This window comes from Trachemys scripta, chromosome 4, assembly GCF_013100865.1.
Source record: "Trachemys scripta elegans isolate TJP31775 chromosome 4, CAS_Tse_1.0, whole genome shotgun sequence".
Lineage (NCBI taxonomy): Eukaryota > Metazoa > Chordata > Testudines > Emydidae > Trachemys > Trachemys scripta.
The window spans coordinates 139,623,089-139,638,840 of NC_048301.1; the positions used below are offsets into that span (position 1 = coordinate 139,623,089).

A 15,752-nucleotide genomic window follows, 5' to 3' on the forward strand; every position below is an offset into this window, starting at 1 on the left:
GCCTAAGTCAGTGGTTTTCAACCTTTTTTTTCATTTGCAGACCCCTAAAAAAATCTCAAATGGAGATGGGGGCCCCTTTGAAAATTCAACCTGTGGTCCACAGACCCCTTTCATAGAAGTCTTAGACTGAAAATGGACTGAACGGAATTCAATTATAAATGTTGCACGGGCTCAACATGGCAATTGACATGGCATAAGAAAGGGGGCTAAACTGTGCGCTTCTATGGTAACAACAACAATTCCGGGTTTCGATCTGTAGTATTCACATACTTTTGATTGATCATAAAAATTGAATGCCTTTTCTGGGATCTGAAACTTTATTTTCATAGTCACCTTTCGCAGACCCCTTAGCCATAGTCTACCAACCCCAATGGGTCCACGGACCATAGATTGAAAATCACTGGCCTAAGTGATCTTCTCTGAGATCCTTCCTGTCCCTAGAGCAAAGGAAGACAAAAGATTCTGGAAGTGACCCCCTGGCTAGGTAGGTGGTGTAGGGTGTAGGGTTTTGGATTCGTAGAACATTGGCCCATCTTCTGTGGGGCAAGGGAAGCTGTATAGTTTGGATGGCCTCCACCTCAGGATACTTACTGGATGGGGGACTCTCTCCTAGGAAGCAATGACTGAAAAACATTTGGGGGCTGTCGTGCATAATCAGCTGAGCATGAGCTCCCAGTGTGAAGTTGTGACCAAAAGGGCTAATGCGATCCTGGGAGGCATAAACGGGAATCTCAAGAAGGAGTAGAGAGATTATTTTACCTCTGTATTTGGCACTGGTGCAGCCGTTGCTGAAATCCTATGTCCAGTTCTGCTGTCCACAATTCAAGAAGGGTATGGATAAATTGGAAAGGAGTCAGAGAAGAGCCACAAGAATGATTAAAGGATTAGAAAACCTGCCTTACAGTGACAAATGCAAGGAGCTCAATCTATTTAGTTTAACAAAGAGGAGGTTAAGGGAAGGCATGATTACACTCCATAAGAACCTACCTGGGAAACAGAAATTTGGGGCTCTTCAGTCTAGCAGCCAAAGGTATAACAAGATCCAATGGCTGGAAGTTGAAGCTAGACAAATTCAGACTGGAAATAAGGCCTACATTTTTAAGAGTGAGAGGAATTAACCACTGGAACAATTTATCAAGGGTTGCAGTGGATTCTCCATTACTGGCCATTTTAAAATCAAGATTGGATGTTTTTTCTAAAAGCTCTGCTCCAAGAATGATTTCAAAGAAGTTCTCTGGCCTGTGTTATATGGGAGGTCAGACTAGATGATCACAGTGGTCCTTTCTGGCACTGGAATCAATGAATCTATAAATAAATGAATTGCGCCAGGCGCTGCACAGACACACAGTGAGAGACAGTCACTGCCCCAAAGAGCTCATAATCTGAATTTTGATTATCCTCATTTTACACTTTGAGAACAGAGACTCAGAGAAATTAATGAGCTGACCTAAAGCCCATGGGAGTCTTCCCACTGACTTCAACGGGCTTTGGATCAGTCTGCGAACCCTCGACCTTGGCCCGGGGAGAGGGGAAGGAGCAGAGAAGGATGACTAGATCTGGGGAGATCCAGGAGAGTGAAGGGACGGGGCCCCCATGGGATGGGCACAGACTTTAGGGGACAGGCTAAGCCTGTGGGGGTTAATAATCCTTGCTGGGAAAGGGGTATGGGAAGGGAACATGCCCCAGCAAGGATGGGATTCCCGGTAGAAATGACTTAAAACGCCACCTCCTTTTCCCCATGATGCCCAAATCCAGCCTCCAGCCCTTCACCCTGCCCACCTGCGTCAATAAAATTCAATAAAGATGAGAGCTAACCAATAAAGATAACCAAAAATGGTTAGTATCATTCTGGGGTGGATTCGCGGGAGTGACTTACATAAGACACAGGAGATAACTGTCCTGTTCCATTCGGCACTAGTGAGGCCTTAGCTGGAGAACTGTGTCAAATCCTGGGCACCACAGAAAGATGTGAATAAATGATAGAGAGTCCAGAGAACAGCAACAAAAATGATAGAAGGTTTAGGAAACCTGACCTAGAAGAACAGGCTTAAGAAACTGGGCATGTTTAGTCTAGAGAAAAGAAGACTGAGAGGGGACCTGATAACAACCTTTAAATATATTAAGGGTTGCTATAAAGAGGATGAAGATCAATTGTTCTCCCTGTCCACTGAAGGAAGGACAAAAAGTCACGGGCTCGATCTGCAGCAAGGGAGATTTAGGTTGGATATTAGGAAAAACTTTCTAATTTTCAGGGTAGTTAAGTTCTGCTATAGGCTCCCGAGAGAGGTTATGGAATCCCCGTCATTGGAGGTTTTTAAGAACAGGTGGGACAAACACCTGCCAGGGAAAGGGTTTCTTGGCCCTGTCTCAGCGCAGGAGCCTGGAATTGATGACCTCTTGAGGTCTCTTTGAGTCCTACATTTCTATGATTCTATCACTGCAGCTTCTCTTTCAGCCTGGCTGAGTGCACCGTGTCCCCAGGGGCAGCCCTGCTGTCCCTCCTCCACATCCCGTGGCCGGATGAAGGGATCCCTGTACAGGCGGCTGGCAGTGGGCACGTCCGACAGGCTCTTCTCCTTGGCATGAGTCCTCTGGTGCTGGGCCAGAGCCGAGCCCTGAGAGAATCCCCTCCCGCAGTGGGGGCAGACGTAGGGCCGCTCCCCGGTATGGATGCGAACATGCTGCGTCAGCGCTGAGCTCTGCTTGAAGCTCTTGCTGCACTGGGTACAGCGGTAGGGCCGCTCACCCGTGTGGGTGCGCCGGTGCCGCTTGAGGGCCGAGCGGTCCCCGAAGCCCTTCCCACAGTCCCCACAGCGGTGCGGGGTCTCACCGGTGTGGGTCCGCTGATGCTGGATCAGCGCCGAGCTCTGGCTGAAGCTCTTCCCGCACTGGGCGCAGTGGAAGGGCCGCTCCCCGGTGTGCAGCCGCCGGTGGGTGGTCAGCGCCGAGCGCTGGCTGAAGCTCTTCCCACATTGGGGACATGGGTAGGGTCTTTCACCCCGGTGGGTGCGCTGGTGTTGCAGCAGGGATGACCGCTGGGTAAACCCTTTGCCGCACTCCCCGCAGGCGTTGGGCCGCTCGCCGGTGTGGGTGCGCCGGTGCCCATTGAGGATGGAGCGTCGCATGAACCCCTTCCCACACTGGGGGCAGACATGGGGCTTCTCCCCGGTGTGCACCCGCCGGTGCTCCGTCAGCGACGAGCCGCGCCGGAAGCTCTTCCCACACTCGGGGCACTTGTGAGCCCGCTCCCCGGAGTGCGCCACCAGATGTGCCACCAGGGCGGTGATCTCCCCGAAGCGCCGGCCGCACTCCGTGCACTTGTAGGGCAGCTCCCCGGTGTGGCTGCTCTGGTGCCGCAGTAGGTTGGTGCGGGTGCTGTAGGCCGCCCCGCAGTGAGCGCAGACGTAGGGTTTTAACCCGGCATGGACGCGGCTGTGGCGAGTCAGGTGCTCCTTGTGGCGGAAGCTCTTCCCGCATTCGGCACATGGGTAAGGCCTGGCGCCGGTGTGGATGCGCTGGTGGCGGAGGAGATTGGAGCGGATGGCAAAGCTCCTCCCACAGTCAGGGCACTGGTAGGGCCTCTCGCCCGTGTGGGTGCGCTGGTGTTTGACGAACTCCGAGCTCTTCCCGAAGCTTTTCCCACAATCCCCGCAGATGATGGGCCCCTCTCTTGCCCGCGGGTGACCACCGGTCTTGGGTCTTTCCTGCTGAGATGGCTTCCCCTGCTGCCATCCCACGCCACCGGATGCCACTCCCAGCTCTGGGCTCTGGGACGTCCTGTGCAGCTCCACTCCTGCAGGCCCTTCCTGCTGGGGGTTTTCCCTCCTGGCACCTGCTGGGAGAGAGAAAGAATCCAGCTAGGGTCTGACCATATGCTTTGATATCTCCGCTGGGATCAGAAACAGGCTTATCTCACAGGAACCCCTCATTCAAGAAGCTGGACATTACCACAGCTCGGCAGAACCATGACAGTGACTTGGATCTAATGGCTCACATGGCACGTAGAGAGAGAGAGCACCCAATAGTTCACCTCAGCATTGATCGGTAGGGGGCGCTGTGCTGCAGGGAGTGGGGGAGGGAAAGGGGCTCAGTAAGGGGCCATCTCTTCATGCAGTGGGTGCTGACCCCAATGCAGGGAAGAGAATGGGTCAAATCCCCAGCCAGTATATATTGGCCATAATTCCACTGGAGTCAATGGGTCCAGACTCTCAGCTGGTACGAATTAGCATCACTCCAGACACGCCAATGGAGTAAAACCCATTTACACCAGCTGGGGATCTGGCCCTGCACTGTTAGGGCCTAACATGTCGAGAGATATCAACCAGAGCCCGTTCACCCATCCCCTTGGCCCATCCTTTGTCGCTCAAGAGGGTAATCTCCTTGGGGCAGGCACCTGTCTGTCTTTGTGTTTGTCTGTCTTTGTGCTCAGTGGGGCCCAGATCCTGAACAGGGCCTGTGGGCGTTGCCATAGTAACTGAGACAGAACTGGGTGGGCGTTCCCAGCTTTTCCCTTCTCTCCCGGACGGTCTCCGAGCCGGTGTCGCTCATTCTTCACCTGCGCCGGTGCCTCTCGTGATCTCCCTTTCCTCGGAGCCCTGGAGATCTGGGACCCTCAACTCTTCCCCTCGCTCCATCCAGGAGATCGCGGCCGGGTCAGGGACGGGGACTCCTGCTGGTGGGGAAGGAAACAGGCGAGACGGTGCTTGGTGAAATCTCATCCAAGGGCTCACAAAGAACGTGCCTGGTTTTAACCTCAGCCCCACTCTCTGTTGGGTGGAGTGCAGGATCCAAGCATGGGGGATATGTTCACAGGGACCCTTTGGGACAATGAGACGTCTGGGGGCAGATGGGCTGCACCCTGTAGGGGAGTCAGGGATTCCCATGCACAAGTGAGCTGGATGCAGGCAGACGACAAAAATAAAACCTAGGTCTAACCCCGCATAGATAACTTATCTGATGGGCCAAAACCACCTTGGGCACTTCTGAACCGTCCACCCACCCACCAGCTCCTGATCCCCGAGGGGCAGCGGCGCCTCACCCAGCGAGATCAGAGTCTGGTAATTCTCCTGCATGACGTCCCTGTAGAGCTGCCTCTGCCCTTCGTCCAGGAGCCCCCACTCCTCCCGGGAGAAATACACGGCCACCTCCTCGAACGCCACCGGCGCCTGGAACCAGAAGAGACCCCACAGTCCCATCTGACAGCAGGGGGAAGCAGGGATGAGGAAGGCGTGTCAGGGAGGGAGAGAGGAAGAAGGGGAGTGGGGCAGAGAAAGGGGATAGAGGGATGGGAGCAAGGACTGGAGGGAAGGAGTTTAAAGAGTGAGGGTGATGGGATGATATTCACAAGGGAACAAATTCTCCCTGCTCCCAAATTAGGACTGAATCCCTCCCTCGCTGTAGCCAATGGGCTTGTGCAACAGATTTCAGTGCCTCAGGATCCGGCACCCTACTGCTGTTCAAACTAAAGTCACGGACAGAGCAGGATCAGTGCCCAGGGGGCTTTTGAATGATTCCTCCAAGCCTCAGAGAGGAACCAGTTAACGTCCCCGCCCCCTCCCCTCGGAGAGACGCTGGGCTCCATCCTTCTACAGCGAGGATGGAGTGACCACGCAGCTCACCTGGAAGCCGACCATGGGCGTCGATGACACGGACTCCTGCTCGTCATCGCTCTCCTCCTCGGATATCTGGGGCGGAAGCTGATCTGGGAAGGGGGGGGGGGAGAGAGAATGTGAAGAATGTATTATGTGGGGGGTCCCAATGCGGGTATCTGCCTCCTTCTAGACAAACCCTTCTGCTTCCACGTGCTGGGGTCATGCTTAGCCCCTGGCACCCACGCGCCCCTTGTAGGGCTGCCCCCTTGGCACCGGTCTTAGCCCTACGGTGCCCCCTCAGCTGCTCTCCCACCCCATCCCGACCACCCTGCTCAGTACCCCTTTCCCGTCGCTCTCGGGGCTCCTGGGACGGCGCACTCCAGGATCCTGGAAGTTCCTCCTGAGACACACACTTCAGTCGCACCAGCTGGAGGCTAAGGGAATCCATCTTGTCTGAGACCACTTCCTGCCCAGCTTGACCGAACTGCAAGCAGGACTCGAGCAGAGCCTGGGAGAATGAGAGAACAGGGGAGCATTATGTGGAGGGGCGCATGCATCCTAGCCACAAAGGGCAAGCACAGCTGAGCGCTCAGGCCCCACCGTGGTGCAACCCTCGAGGCTTCTGGGGTTTCCAGGCTAAGAGCTCTGGCTTGGAGCTGCCGTGGGCCCCGCAAACTCCCCCACCTCTGCTCCTTAATCCTGGCTGCTTCTTTCCAGCCTCCAGGCAGCGATTTCCTGCCTCTGCTGCTGTTTCTCTCCCTCCCCTGGAGCCGCCTCTGGTTGCCGCTCTCTGTGTCTCCCCAGCACCTGGTGCCCCCCCCTCCCCGCCCGGCCAGCTGGGGTGATTCCCCTGGGCCCTGGCCTGGGGATGCTGCAGGGATGCAGAAGAGTGACTCTGAGTCCTGGATGCAGGGGGCTGGACAGGAAGGTCCCAGCGCTATTACAGTCCCCGCTTCTGGCACAGGCAGGTTTGGGAGATTTGGTGGTTTTAACCCATTAACTTCCCAGATCGGGAAACACTGTGAAACGTTTCTGCGGAGTGAGCCCATCCCTGCTGGCTCTGTGCACCACAGCCGAGGCCCTCCAAGGTATTTAGGCTCCTAACTTCCAGTGATTTGGGGCCCTGGGGTCAGCACTGGTTCTAAGGGGGAGATTTCAACTGCCGTTAGGAGGCTAAATATCTTTGAGGATCTGGGCCTGAGTCAGAATAACTGGGGCTCTGGGATATAGACTCCACCAGGGGAGCCAGCAACTCCACTGGGAATTGCCCCTCACCAGCCTCGGGTGACCAGACAGCAAGTGTGAAAAATCAGGATGGGGGGTAATAGGAGCCTATTTAAGAAAAAGACCCAATCGGGACTGTCCCTATAAAATCGGGACATCTGGTCACCCTACACCAGCCCTCCCTGCACAGTGGTGCTGGAACAGCTTTTGGAGTGGGGGGTGCTGAGCTGCACCCCTCTAACCCCTGTCTGGGCCTCTCACCGCCCCCTAGATCTGGGGCCGGGAGCAGGGCCTTGGCTCTGGGAGGGGGGACGTGGACAGGAGTAAGACAGCGGCGGCTGGGGCCACAGCTAGGGAAAAGTGGGGAGCCCCAGCCATGGGGCTGGCCGCCGGGACCCGGCATGCGGGGCCAGCAGTGGAGCTGTCGTGCACAGGGCCGCCACCCCACATGCAGGGCTGGCAGCGAAGGGCCGGCGGCCTTGTGGGACCTGAGGCCAGCAGCCGAGCAGGACCCGGGGCTGGCAGTGGAGCTGGCAGCTAGAATCCCGGGCAGCAGAGGGGCGCAGGGCCAGCGGCCAGGACCCTGGGCGGCAGGGATGCAAAACCTAGGGGTGCTGCAGCACCCCTCACTCCTATGTCCCTCCGTGGTTCACACCGATGGATGCATGAGCTTCTTTGGGGGAATGCGGTTCTGCTTCCCATTGTTGGCCCACTAATGACCCCTGTCAGGTTACACCCACAGTAGGGCGCGCTCTCCCCTCTCAGCCAGTGCTGACCCCAATGTTGTACTGTGAGTTCTGGGCTGAGATGGTGCCCAGTTGCACATATGCCTTAAAAGAAAGGTTCTGGGCAGTCATGTTCGGTACCAATCACACATCTCTTCCCACGGGCTGGGGCTTGAACCCTGGTGTCCTGGCTCAATACACTCCCGGATATTCCTAGTCACTTCCTCACCCCCTCCCCATCCCACACAGCGTCAAGGGGTACAGGAGTCTCTTCCCTTTCCCGCCTCACGCTTTGGGCAATGTTTTGAGGTGAATGATCAGCTATGGAGCCCACCCATTGTGAAGCCCACCCCCACTCCCCTCAGCAGACTCTGGGGAGGGCCACAGGCCTGATGGGTCTGTGGCAGTTGCAAATGGCGGGAGGTTCAAACGCTGGGGCCCGTGTTGTGGGAAATGGCGGGAAATTGGCCTGGTGAGTGGGGAGGTGTCTGTGGCTGTTGGAAATGGCGGGAAATGGGCCTGTTGGGGCCAGGACGGCTCCATGGTGGTTGAAGGAAGCTCTATGCCAAGATCAGTAACCGGAAAGCTGCAGTGACATATTCACAAGCGTGTCCTGTGGAGAAAGAGTCTCAGGCATCACGGTGAGGAAAGTCTATTTACTTTATAGGCTGGCGTACTGTGCCAGCCACAGATTTATTACGAAGACAATCCTTGTAGTCTCCCCAAGGCCTTTTATGACTCGCGGTACCGTGGAGGACGGCATTTTTATTTTCTTCCCCCCCAACACCCTGTCTCCCCTGCCAGCACGTTGGCTAGGGTTACCATATTTCAACACTGAAAAAGGAGAACACTCCACGGGGGCCCCTTCCCCACCCCCATTCCAACCCCTTCCCCAAAGTCCCCACCCCAACTCCGCCCCCTCCCCTGAGCACCCCACATTCCCCCTCCTCCCTACTGCCCCCCGGCTGCTGCTGCACTGGGGAAGTTGCTTCGGCCCCCGCCGCGGTGGAGAGCGGCGGAAGCCGGGAAAGTTGGAGCCCAGGGAGGAGGCGGCTGCGTGCTCGGATGCCGCCCGCCGCCTCTGTGCCCCAGCAGATCACGGGAGTTGTAAGTTTTGCTGCAGCCACTCACACTCGGGGTCCCCTTACCATGCCTCCCTATTTTCCCGGACATGTTCGGCTTTTTGGAAATTCCTCCCGGACGGGGATTTGAGGACCGAAAAGCCGGACATGTCCGGGAAAATCCAGACGTATGGTAAACCTAACGCTGGCAATCGCCCCCCTCCATCTCCACAGTAAAATCTGTGCTCCGGGAACTGCTTTTTTGGTGTGTGTTTGTACAGCGCCAGGCACAGTGAGGTCCTGGTCCATGAGTGGGGTTCCTAGGGGCTACCACACTACAGAGAAGAGTTCATCTTCACCAAGATCCTGTTTATTGACAGGGAAGAAATAAGAAAGAGAAAACCAACAGCGAAAACCCCTGATGAAAAGCATTTTCACTCTCATCTCATGGGCAGCACAGAGCCAGGGGTCTCCGTTACCAAGGCTAAAAATGCTACAGCTCTACATTAGAAGCCAAGCTGGGCCTAGGAGGGGTTAATGAGCCCTGCCAAGTGGGGAAGGGAGAAAACTACCCCAACCTGGGGCACTTTGTTGGCCAACTCCAGTGAGGAGGGGATGCCCGGGACCCCTGAGAAGCAGAATGTAACTGCCCTTTACGTTTTCCCTTCATAAAGTTTGTGTTTCATTTTTTATTCCGACATCCCGGGCTCTGACCCCTCCATCTTGTCCCCGGCTGTCTGGGTAGGCAGGTGGCTCAGTGTCCCTGGAAAAAACCCCTCCATGTTGAATTCCTATTCCACCACCCGCTGCCCAAACCCTCGATCTAGCCCCTCCCAAAAATCTTCCCTTCACTCAGGCTCCTCTTTAATTTGCAGTGGGGGCGCTGGTTCCTCTTTAATTTCCTGTGGCCGCTCCGGCTGCTCCTGTTTAACCCGATAGGGCCCATCTTGAATCTGCTGAGGCAGCTCCGGTTCCTCCTTCACCTGCAGGGGTGTCCCCGGCTCCTCCTTCACGCGGGGGGGCATCTCACAATCCCACGTCCCCGGCGGGAGTACCACCACCACCTCCTCGGGCTCAGTGCCGCCCTCCCCCGGCTGAACGAAGGGGTCCTTGTAGAACCGCGTCCCCACGGCCTCATGAGAGCCGCCGCTCTCCTTGGCATGAGTCCGCTGATGCTTGGCGAGAGCCGACCGCTGGCTGAAGCTCTTGCCGCAATGGGTGCAGGAGAAGGGCCTCTCCTGCGTGTGGATCCTGGTGTGCTGGACCAGTGTGGAGCTCTGCTTGAAGCCCTTCCCACACTGGCCGCAGCGGAAGGGCCGTTCGCCGGTGTGGGTCCGGTGGTGTCGCTTGAGGGCCGACATGCCGCTGAAGTTCCGCCCGCATTGGGCGCAGCCATAGGGCGACTCCCCAGTGTGGGTGCGGCGGTGTTGGGTCAGCGCCGAGCTCTGGCTGAAGCCCTTCCCGCACTGGCCGCACTTGTAGGGCCGCTCACCGGTGTGCAGCCGCCGGTGGGTGGTCAGCACCGAGCGCTGGCTGAAGCTGCGCCCGCACTCCTCGCAGCGGTAGGGTGTCTCGCCGGTGTGGATCCGGCGGTGCTGCACCAGAGCGGAGCTGGCGATGAAGCTCTTGGGACAGTCGGGGCACTGGTGAGGCTTCTCTCCGGTGTGGGACCGCTGGTGCTGCAGCAGCGAATGCCGCTTGGTGAAGCTCTTCCCGCAGACGTCGCAGACATTGGGCCGCTCCCCGGAATGGCCACGCACGTGGTCGTTGAAGGTGGCACGGCGCATGAAGCTCTCCCCGCACTGGGGGCAGACGTGGGGCTTCTCCCCGGTGTGCACCCGCCGGTGCTCCGTCAGCGACGAGCCGCGCCGGAAGCTCTTCCCGCACTCGGGGCACTTGTGGGCCCGCTCCCCAGAGTGCGCCACCAGATGTGCCACCAGGGCTGCGATCTCCCCGAAGCGCCGGCCGCACTCCGTGCACTTGTAGGGCAGCTCCCCGGTGTGGCCGCTCTGGTGCCGCAGCAGGTTGGTGCGGGTGCTGTAGGCCGCCCCGCAGTGAGCACAGACGTAGGGCTTTAACCTGGCGTGGACGCGGCTGTGGCGGGTCAGGTGGCCTTTCTGCCGGAAGCTCTTCCCACACTCGGCGCACTGGAAGGGCCTGGCGCCGGTGTGGATGTGCTGGTGTTTGCTGAGGGTGGAGTGGAAGGCGAAGCTCCTCCCACAGTCAGGGCAGCTGTAAGGTTTCTCTCCTGTGTGGACCCGCTGGTGCTTGAAGAGGTCATAGTTCTTCACAAAGCTCTTCCCGCAGTCGCCACAGATGACACGGCCCACTCGCCTGTGCCGTGCCTGGGGTGCGGATTTAGCCTGGGCCTTCCCCTGTCCCAGCCCTGCCCCAGCCTGGCTCTCGACGGTCTCTCCCTGCTCGAGGCTCTGGGACGTCCCATGTGGCTTCACTCCCACAGGCCCTTCCCGCTGGTGATTTTCCTCTTCATTCTCACTCACCGTCCCGGCACCTGCTGGGAGAGGGAGAGAGAGAGAGAGAGAGAGAGAGAGAATCCAGCTGGGGCTTGTTCCCTGCGCCAGGGAGAGAGGGGGCAGCAAAGGGGTTTGTCACTGAGCAGAAAACCTGATGGGCAGGAAGTGAATCCCTCAAACCCTTCCCTGAGGGCAGAGGAGAGGAGGTTCTGCCTCAACAGCCCAGCTGAGTCCTCATAGAAAGGCTGGGGGAGGTGAGGGCTCCTGCCAGAGTCAGGCAGAGCAGATGGGATCCAGACATGACACCTGCTATGAGGACAGGGCACCTGCTGGGACGATACTGAGTGAGAGGAGACAGAACTGGAGGGCTTCCTGGGGCTTTGCTGGGATCCCAGCTTTTTCCTTCACTCCTGGATGATCTCTGAGCCAGTGTCGCTCATTCCTCACCTGTGCGGGCACCTCTTAGGATCTCCTTTTCCTCGGCGCCCTGGAGATCCGGGACCCTCGGCTCTTCCCCTCGCTCCATCCGGGAGGTCATGGCCGGGTCAGGGACGGGGAATCCTGCTGACAGGGAAGGAAACAGGCAAGACGGCGCTTGGTGAAATCTCCCATGGAGACTTGATACAGGGAACGCTCCCAGAGTTTAACCTTGACCATGTTCTCTGCTGGGAGAAACAGTATCCAAGAGGGGGAAAGTTCATGGGGACCCATTGGAGCAGTGAGATGCCAGTGGGGAAGAGATGGGCCGCTCCCCTATAGGGGAGTCAAGGATGCACACACAAAGAGGCTGGGAGGACTCAAGCAAATGGAAACTATTAAGCCATCTTAAAACTTGCTAACTGACTCGAGTGATGACCCCAGAGGAGTTGCCCTGGGCAGTTCAGTGCGCACATGCACCCCCAGCTCCTAATCCTCGAGGAGAAGTAACTCCTCACCCAGCAAAGTCAGAGTTTCATAATGCTCGTGGAAGTTGCCCCATAGAGCTGCCTCTGCCCTTCGTCCAGGTCACCCCACTCTTTCTTGCGGAAGCACACGGCCACCTCCTTGAACGTCACCGGCACCTGGAACCACAAGGGACCCCCATCAGAACCTACTGCACCAATTCCCTTCCCTCCAGAAAATCAGTGCATGAGCCACAAGGGGCAGCACAGAAAGTTTGTGGCAAAACCCCAAGGGGGAAAGGAAGCAGCGAGAGGTTTCCTTGGTGTGGGTTTTGGAAGAGAGAGATTACAAAGGCGTGGGCTGGGGCAGGAAAGGAAGAGAAGGGATATGCTTCTACAACAGAGTCAAAAAGAGCCGTATATTGAAGCCAGAAGGGACTGTTCTGATCATATCATCCAACCTCCTGTATAACTCAGGTGAGAGGATTTCACTCAGCAATTCCCGTATCCAGCCCAATAACTTGTGGTTGAACTAGACTAGAGCATACATTTTAGGAGGAGGTCCCATCTGGATTTCAGGACTCCGTCCTTTGAGAAGCAGGTTAATCACGCTCCCTGTTTAAAATGGGCGCCTTACTTCCAGGCTGAAGTAATCTAACTTCCACTTCGAGCCTTTGGATCTTGCTCCTACTTTGTCTACTAGGTTAACAGAGTCCTCTGCCCTCAAGAATCTCCTCCCCACAAAGGTGGTTATAGACTGTGATCGAGTTACCTTTTCCCCTTCTCTTCAGTGAGCTAAATCAGTCTTTCTTAGAGAGCCAGGGCTGCTCTGTGGGAACATGGTTTGAGCATTGGCCTGCTAAACCCAGGGTTGTGAGTTCAATCCTTGAGGGGGCCATTTAGGGATCTGGGGCAAAAATCTGTCTGGGGATTGGTCCTGCTTTGAGCAGGGGGTTGGACTAGATGACCTCCTGAGGTCCCTTCCAACCCTGATATTCTATGATTCTATGACCTTTCCGAGATATGGACGTGGGAGTGAAACCTGAGAGGAAGTGGTGAGAGACTCCGGTGTGCCCTGTATCTCTCTAAATCCTATGGCCCTTGCTAACCAGCTCCTGGTACCAAACCTGCCCTCTAAGCGAGGTGGATAAAGAAATAGACAACTCCAGCTACACCTTCTGGACCCTTCCCAGTCATGGAGATCATGTTGGCCTGGCAAATGGAGAGATTTTGAAGAGCTGACCTCAACCAAAGTACCTCCCCTCTACAGCCTTCTGGGCTTCGCACTCAGATTGGCTACAGCTTCCAAACAGTCTCCTGTCTGTGAGTGGCCAAGACAGGGGTTGCACCTCTGTAGACCCGGCCGGGACGATATATGCTGTAGCCATCTCCAGAGGCTGAGATTGCTGCAACTCGACACTTGTAGCCTCGAGCTGTGATCTCACAAGCGCTTCGGCTGGCCCAGAACAGAGAAGCTGATAGCCACCTGACTACAGCTCTGCTCCTCCACAATGCCTCGTTGCTTCTCAGCCTCCATTTTGGTCCGCATGCCGTAAAATGGCTAAACTCTCCCCCCGCCCCGCGATCCTCTGAGGGCACAAAGGATTGTGGGATTGGACAAAACAGGTGTGTGTACTTCGGTCTGTCTGCCCATCCCTGAACTCTGTCTCCTCCAGGGTACCCCTCTCTCCAAGAGATGGTCTCTCTCACCCTTTCACTGTGCTACCTTTGCTCCCCTGAACCAACTGCACCACCCCACATCCTCCCCACAACTTCATACCCAGGCCAGTGGAGAAGCCAGCACGTTCCCTGGCAGGTGGAGGGAGCTGGGATTCCTGCCTTCGGCTCGTGCTGTGCTGCTGAGCAGAGAGGCCTCATCTCCAAGCAACATGCTGTGATGGCCGCCATCTCAGCCAACACACCAGGGACCTGCGGAACTAAGAGCGAACGCTGCTACAGCCTGAGCTGAAGAACCAAGGCTCCGCAAAACGGGCTGGAACCGACTCCTGTCCTCTTTGAGATCTGTGGCGTACAATCACCAATGGGCAACAACTGCTTCTCAGTGGGGTGGGAGGTGGAAATCAGTGGCCCCACAGGGGAGAGTGCCCTTGCGTGACCTCCTGCTACCCCTGCGCTCATGAGAAGGGTCTGCCAAGTCGCCACCATCCCCTGGGGGTTGGAAACCCTGCGGAAAGGGCATAAAGGGGATAGATGGGGTAGAAATGGAGGAGAAGGGAGAGGAGGGCTTGGTAGGCCAGCAAACCCAGGAGGATGGCTCGGCAGCAGCTCACCTGGAAGCCGGGCATAAGGAGACAGGGCAGGAGATCCTGCCCTCCATCACTCCCCTCTTCATGCGGACCGGACAGCCGGTGCAAATCTGGAAGGGAAACAGGGTCAGTGACCAGACCCAGTCAGGCCAGGGTACCTTAGGGATCAAACCCCTCAGCTAGAGCCCACGGCCGCTCCCACGAGGAGTGGGCCCTGCTGGAGCACAATCAGCCCCATTGGCAGCCCCCAGGCTCCAGCCACTTGGGGAGCAGTTCCCTCTCCTCCTTCTGGAGCTCCTCTGTCGAGGAGGCGCACCTCTACCCTGGGACCACCTGAACTGGGTCTGGGAAATAGTCTAGTCACTGTACAGCTGGCAGCTACCGGCAGCTCCCCCACAGCTCTGCTGGTGCCCCTCGATCCTGACCCACAGCCCCCTGCCATCCCAGTCCTGGGCTCTGTGCTACCCCACAACCCTGCCAGTGCCCCTCAATCCCGACCCACAGCCCCCTGCCATCCCAGTCCTGGGCTCCGTGCTGCCCCACAACCCTGCCAGTGCCCCTCAATCCCGACCCACAGCCCTTTTCTCATTTGTTCTTCTTGCCTGCTTGCATCCATTGCCTGCCCCTCTGGCTGGGACTCCCCGCCCCACTCACCGCTCCGGCCAGGGCGATTCCCTCCGGGGCCCTGGGACTGCAGACGGGGATTCAGCCCCTTGCCACACAGGCTGCAAGGAGTGACTCCGAGGCGAGCCCAGGGGGGGCTGGCACAGGAAGGTCCCTAGGTTATTGCGTCCCCATTTCAGATCACTTCCTGCTTCTCTCTCCCCGGCTTGGGAACTCAGTGGAATTAACCCTGAATTTTCCCCCCGCGAAAATGAATCGCCCCCAACATTCACACTCACGAGAGGAGCTTAAAAAACATGGGACCCGGGTGAAAAATCAGGAGTGGTTTAGAAATCATGTGATGAGTGATGAGCATTTCTGGGGGAGCCCCCGCCCCTCCCCCCCCGTCTGGGAAGAAACCTTCAGGATCACAAATCCGACGTTCAATGCACACGCTACAATGGGGGGTTTCCTGCTGGCTGCTTGCAGAGGAATCCACTCAGCCAGTGCTAACGCCGGTGGGGGGCTCAGTAGGGGGCACTCTCCCCTCCCACTCAGTGCTGGCTGGCCCCAATGCCCCAAAGCCGCACTTTCTGCTCCCACAAAACACAACACCCTTGCCCCGCCCCTTCTCTGAGGCCCCGCCCCCACTCAGTCCATCCCCTCTGTGGGTGCTCTCCCCACCCTCACTAACTCATTTTCACCCGACTGGCTCAGGGGGCTGGGGCGGGGGTTTGGGGTGCAGGAGGGGGCTCCAGGCTGGGGCAGGGGTGCAGGAGGGGGTGCGGGCCCTGGCTGGGGGTGCAGACTTGGGGGGGGCCTGGGGATGAGGGATTTGGGGTGTAGGAGGGTGGTCCAGGCTCGGACCGAGGGGTTCAGAGGGCAGGAGGGGGATCAGGGCTGGGGAAGGGGGTGCAGGCTCCAGG

The 15,752-nt window shown here is 57.4% G+C and overlaps 1 protein-coding gene across 1 annotated transcript; it reads right to left on the reverse strand.

The window, feature by feature from the left end:
* Window positions 1-2,257: 2,257 nt before the first annotated feature.
* On the reverse strand, window positions 2,258-15,402 carry LOC117876592 (zinc finger protein 420-like). Its single transcript, XM_034768844.1, has 11 exons — window positions 14,878-15,402; window positions 14,248-14,333; window positions 12,011-12,136; window positions 11,523-11,639; window positions 9,454-11,116; window positions 8,289-8,352; window positions 5,931-6,099; window positions 5,619-5,701; window positions 5,039-5,165; window positions 4,556-4,669; window positions 2,258-3,835 (listed from the first exon to the last, which is right to left on the reverse strand). Exons 4-11 carry the CDS (start codon window positions 11,611-11,613, stop codon window positions 2,424-2,426), a joined length of 3,723 nt encoding a protein of 1,240 aa, XP_034624735.1. The 5' UTR covers window positions 11,614-11,639; window positions 12,011-12,136; window positions 14,248-14,333; window positions 14,878-15,402; the 3' UTR covers window positions 2,258-2,423.
* Between the last annotated feature and the right edge of the window lie 350 nt (window positions 15,403-15,752).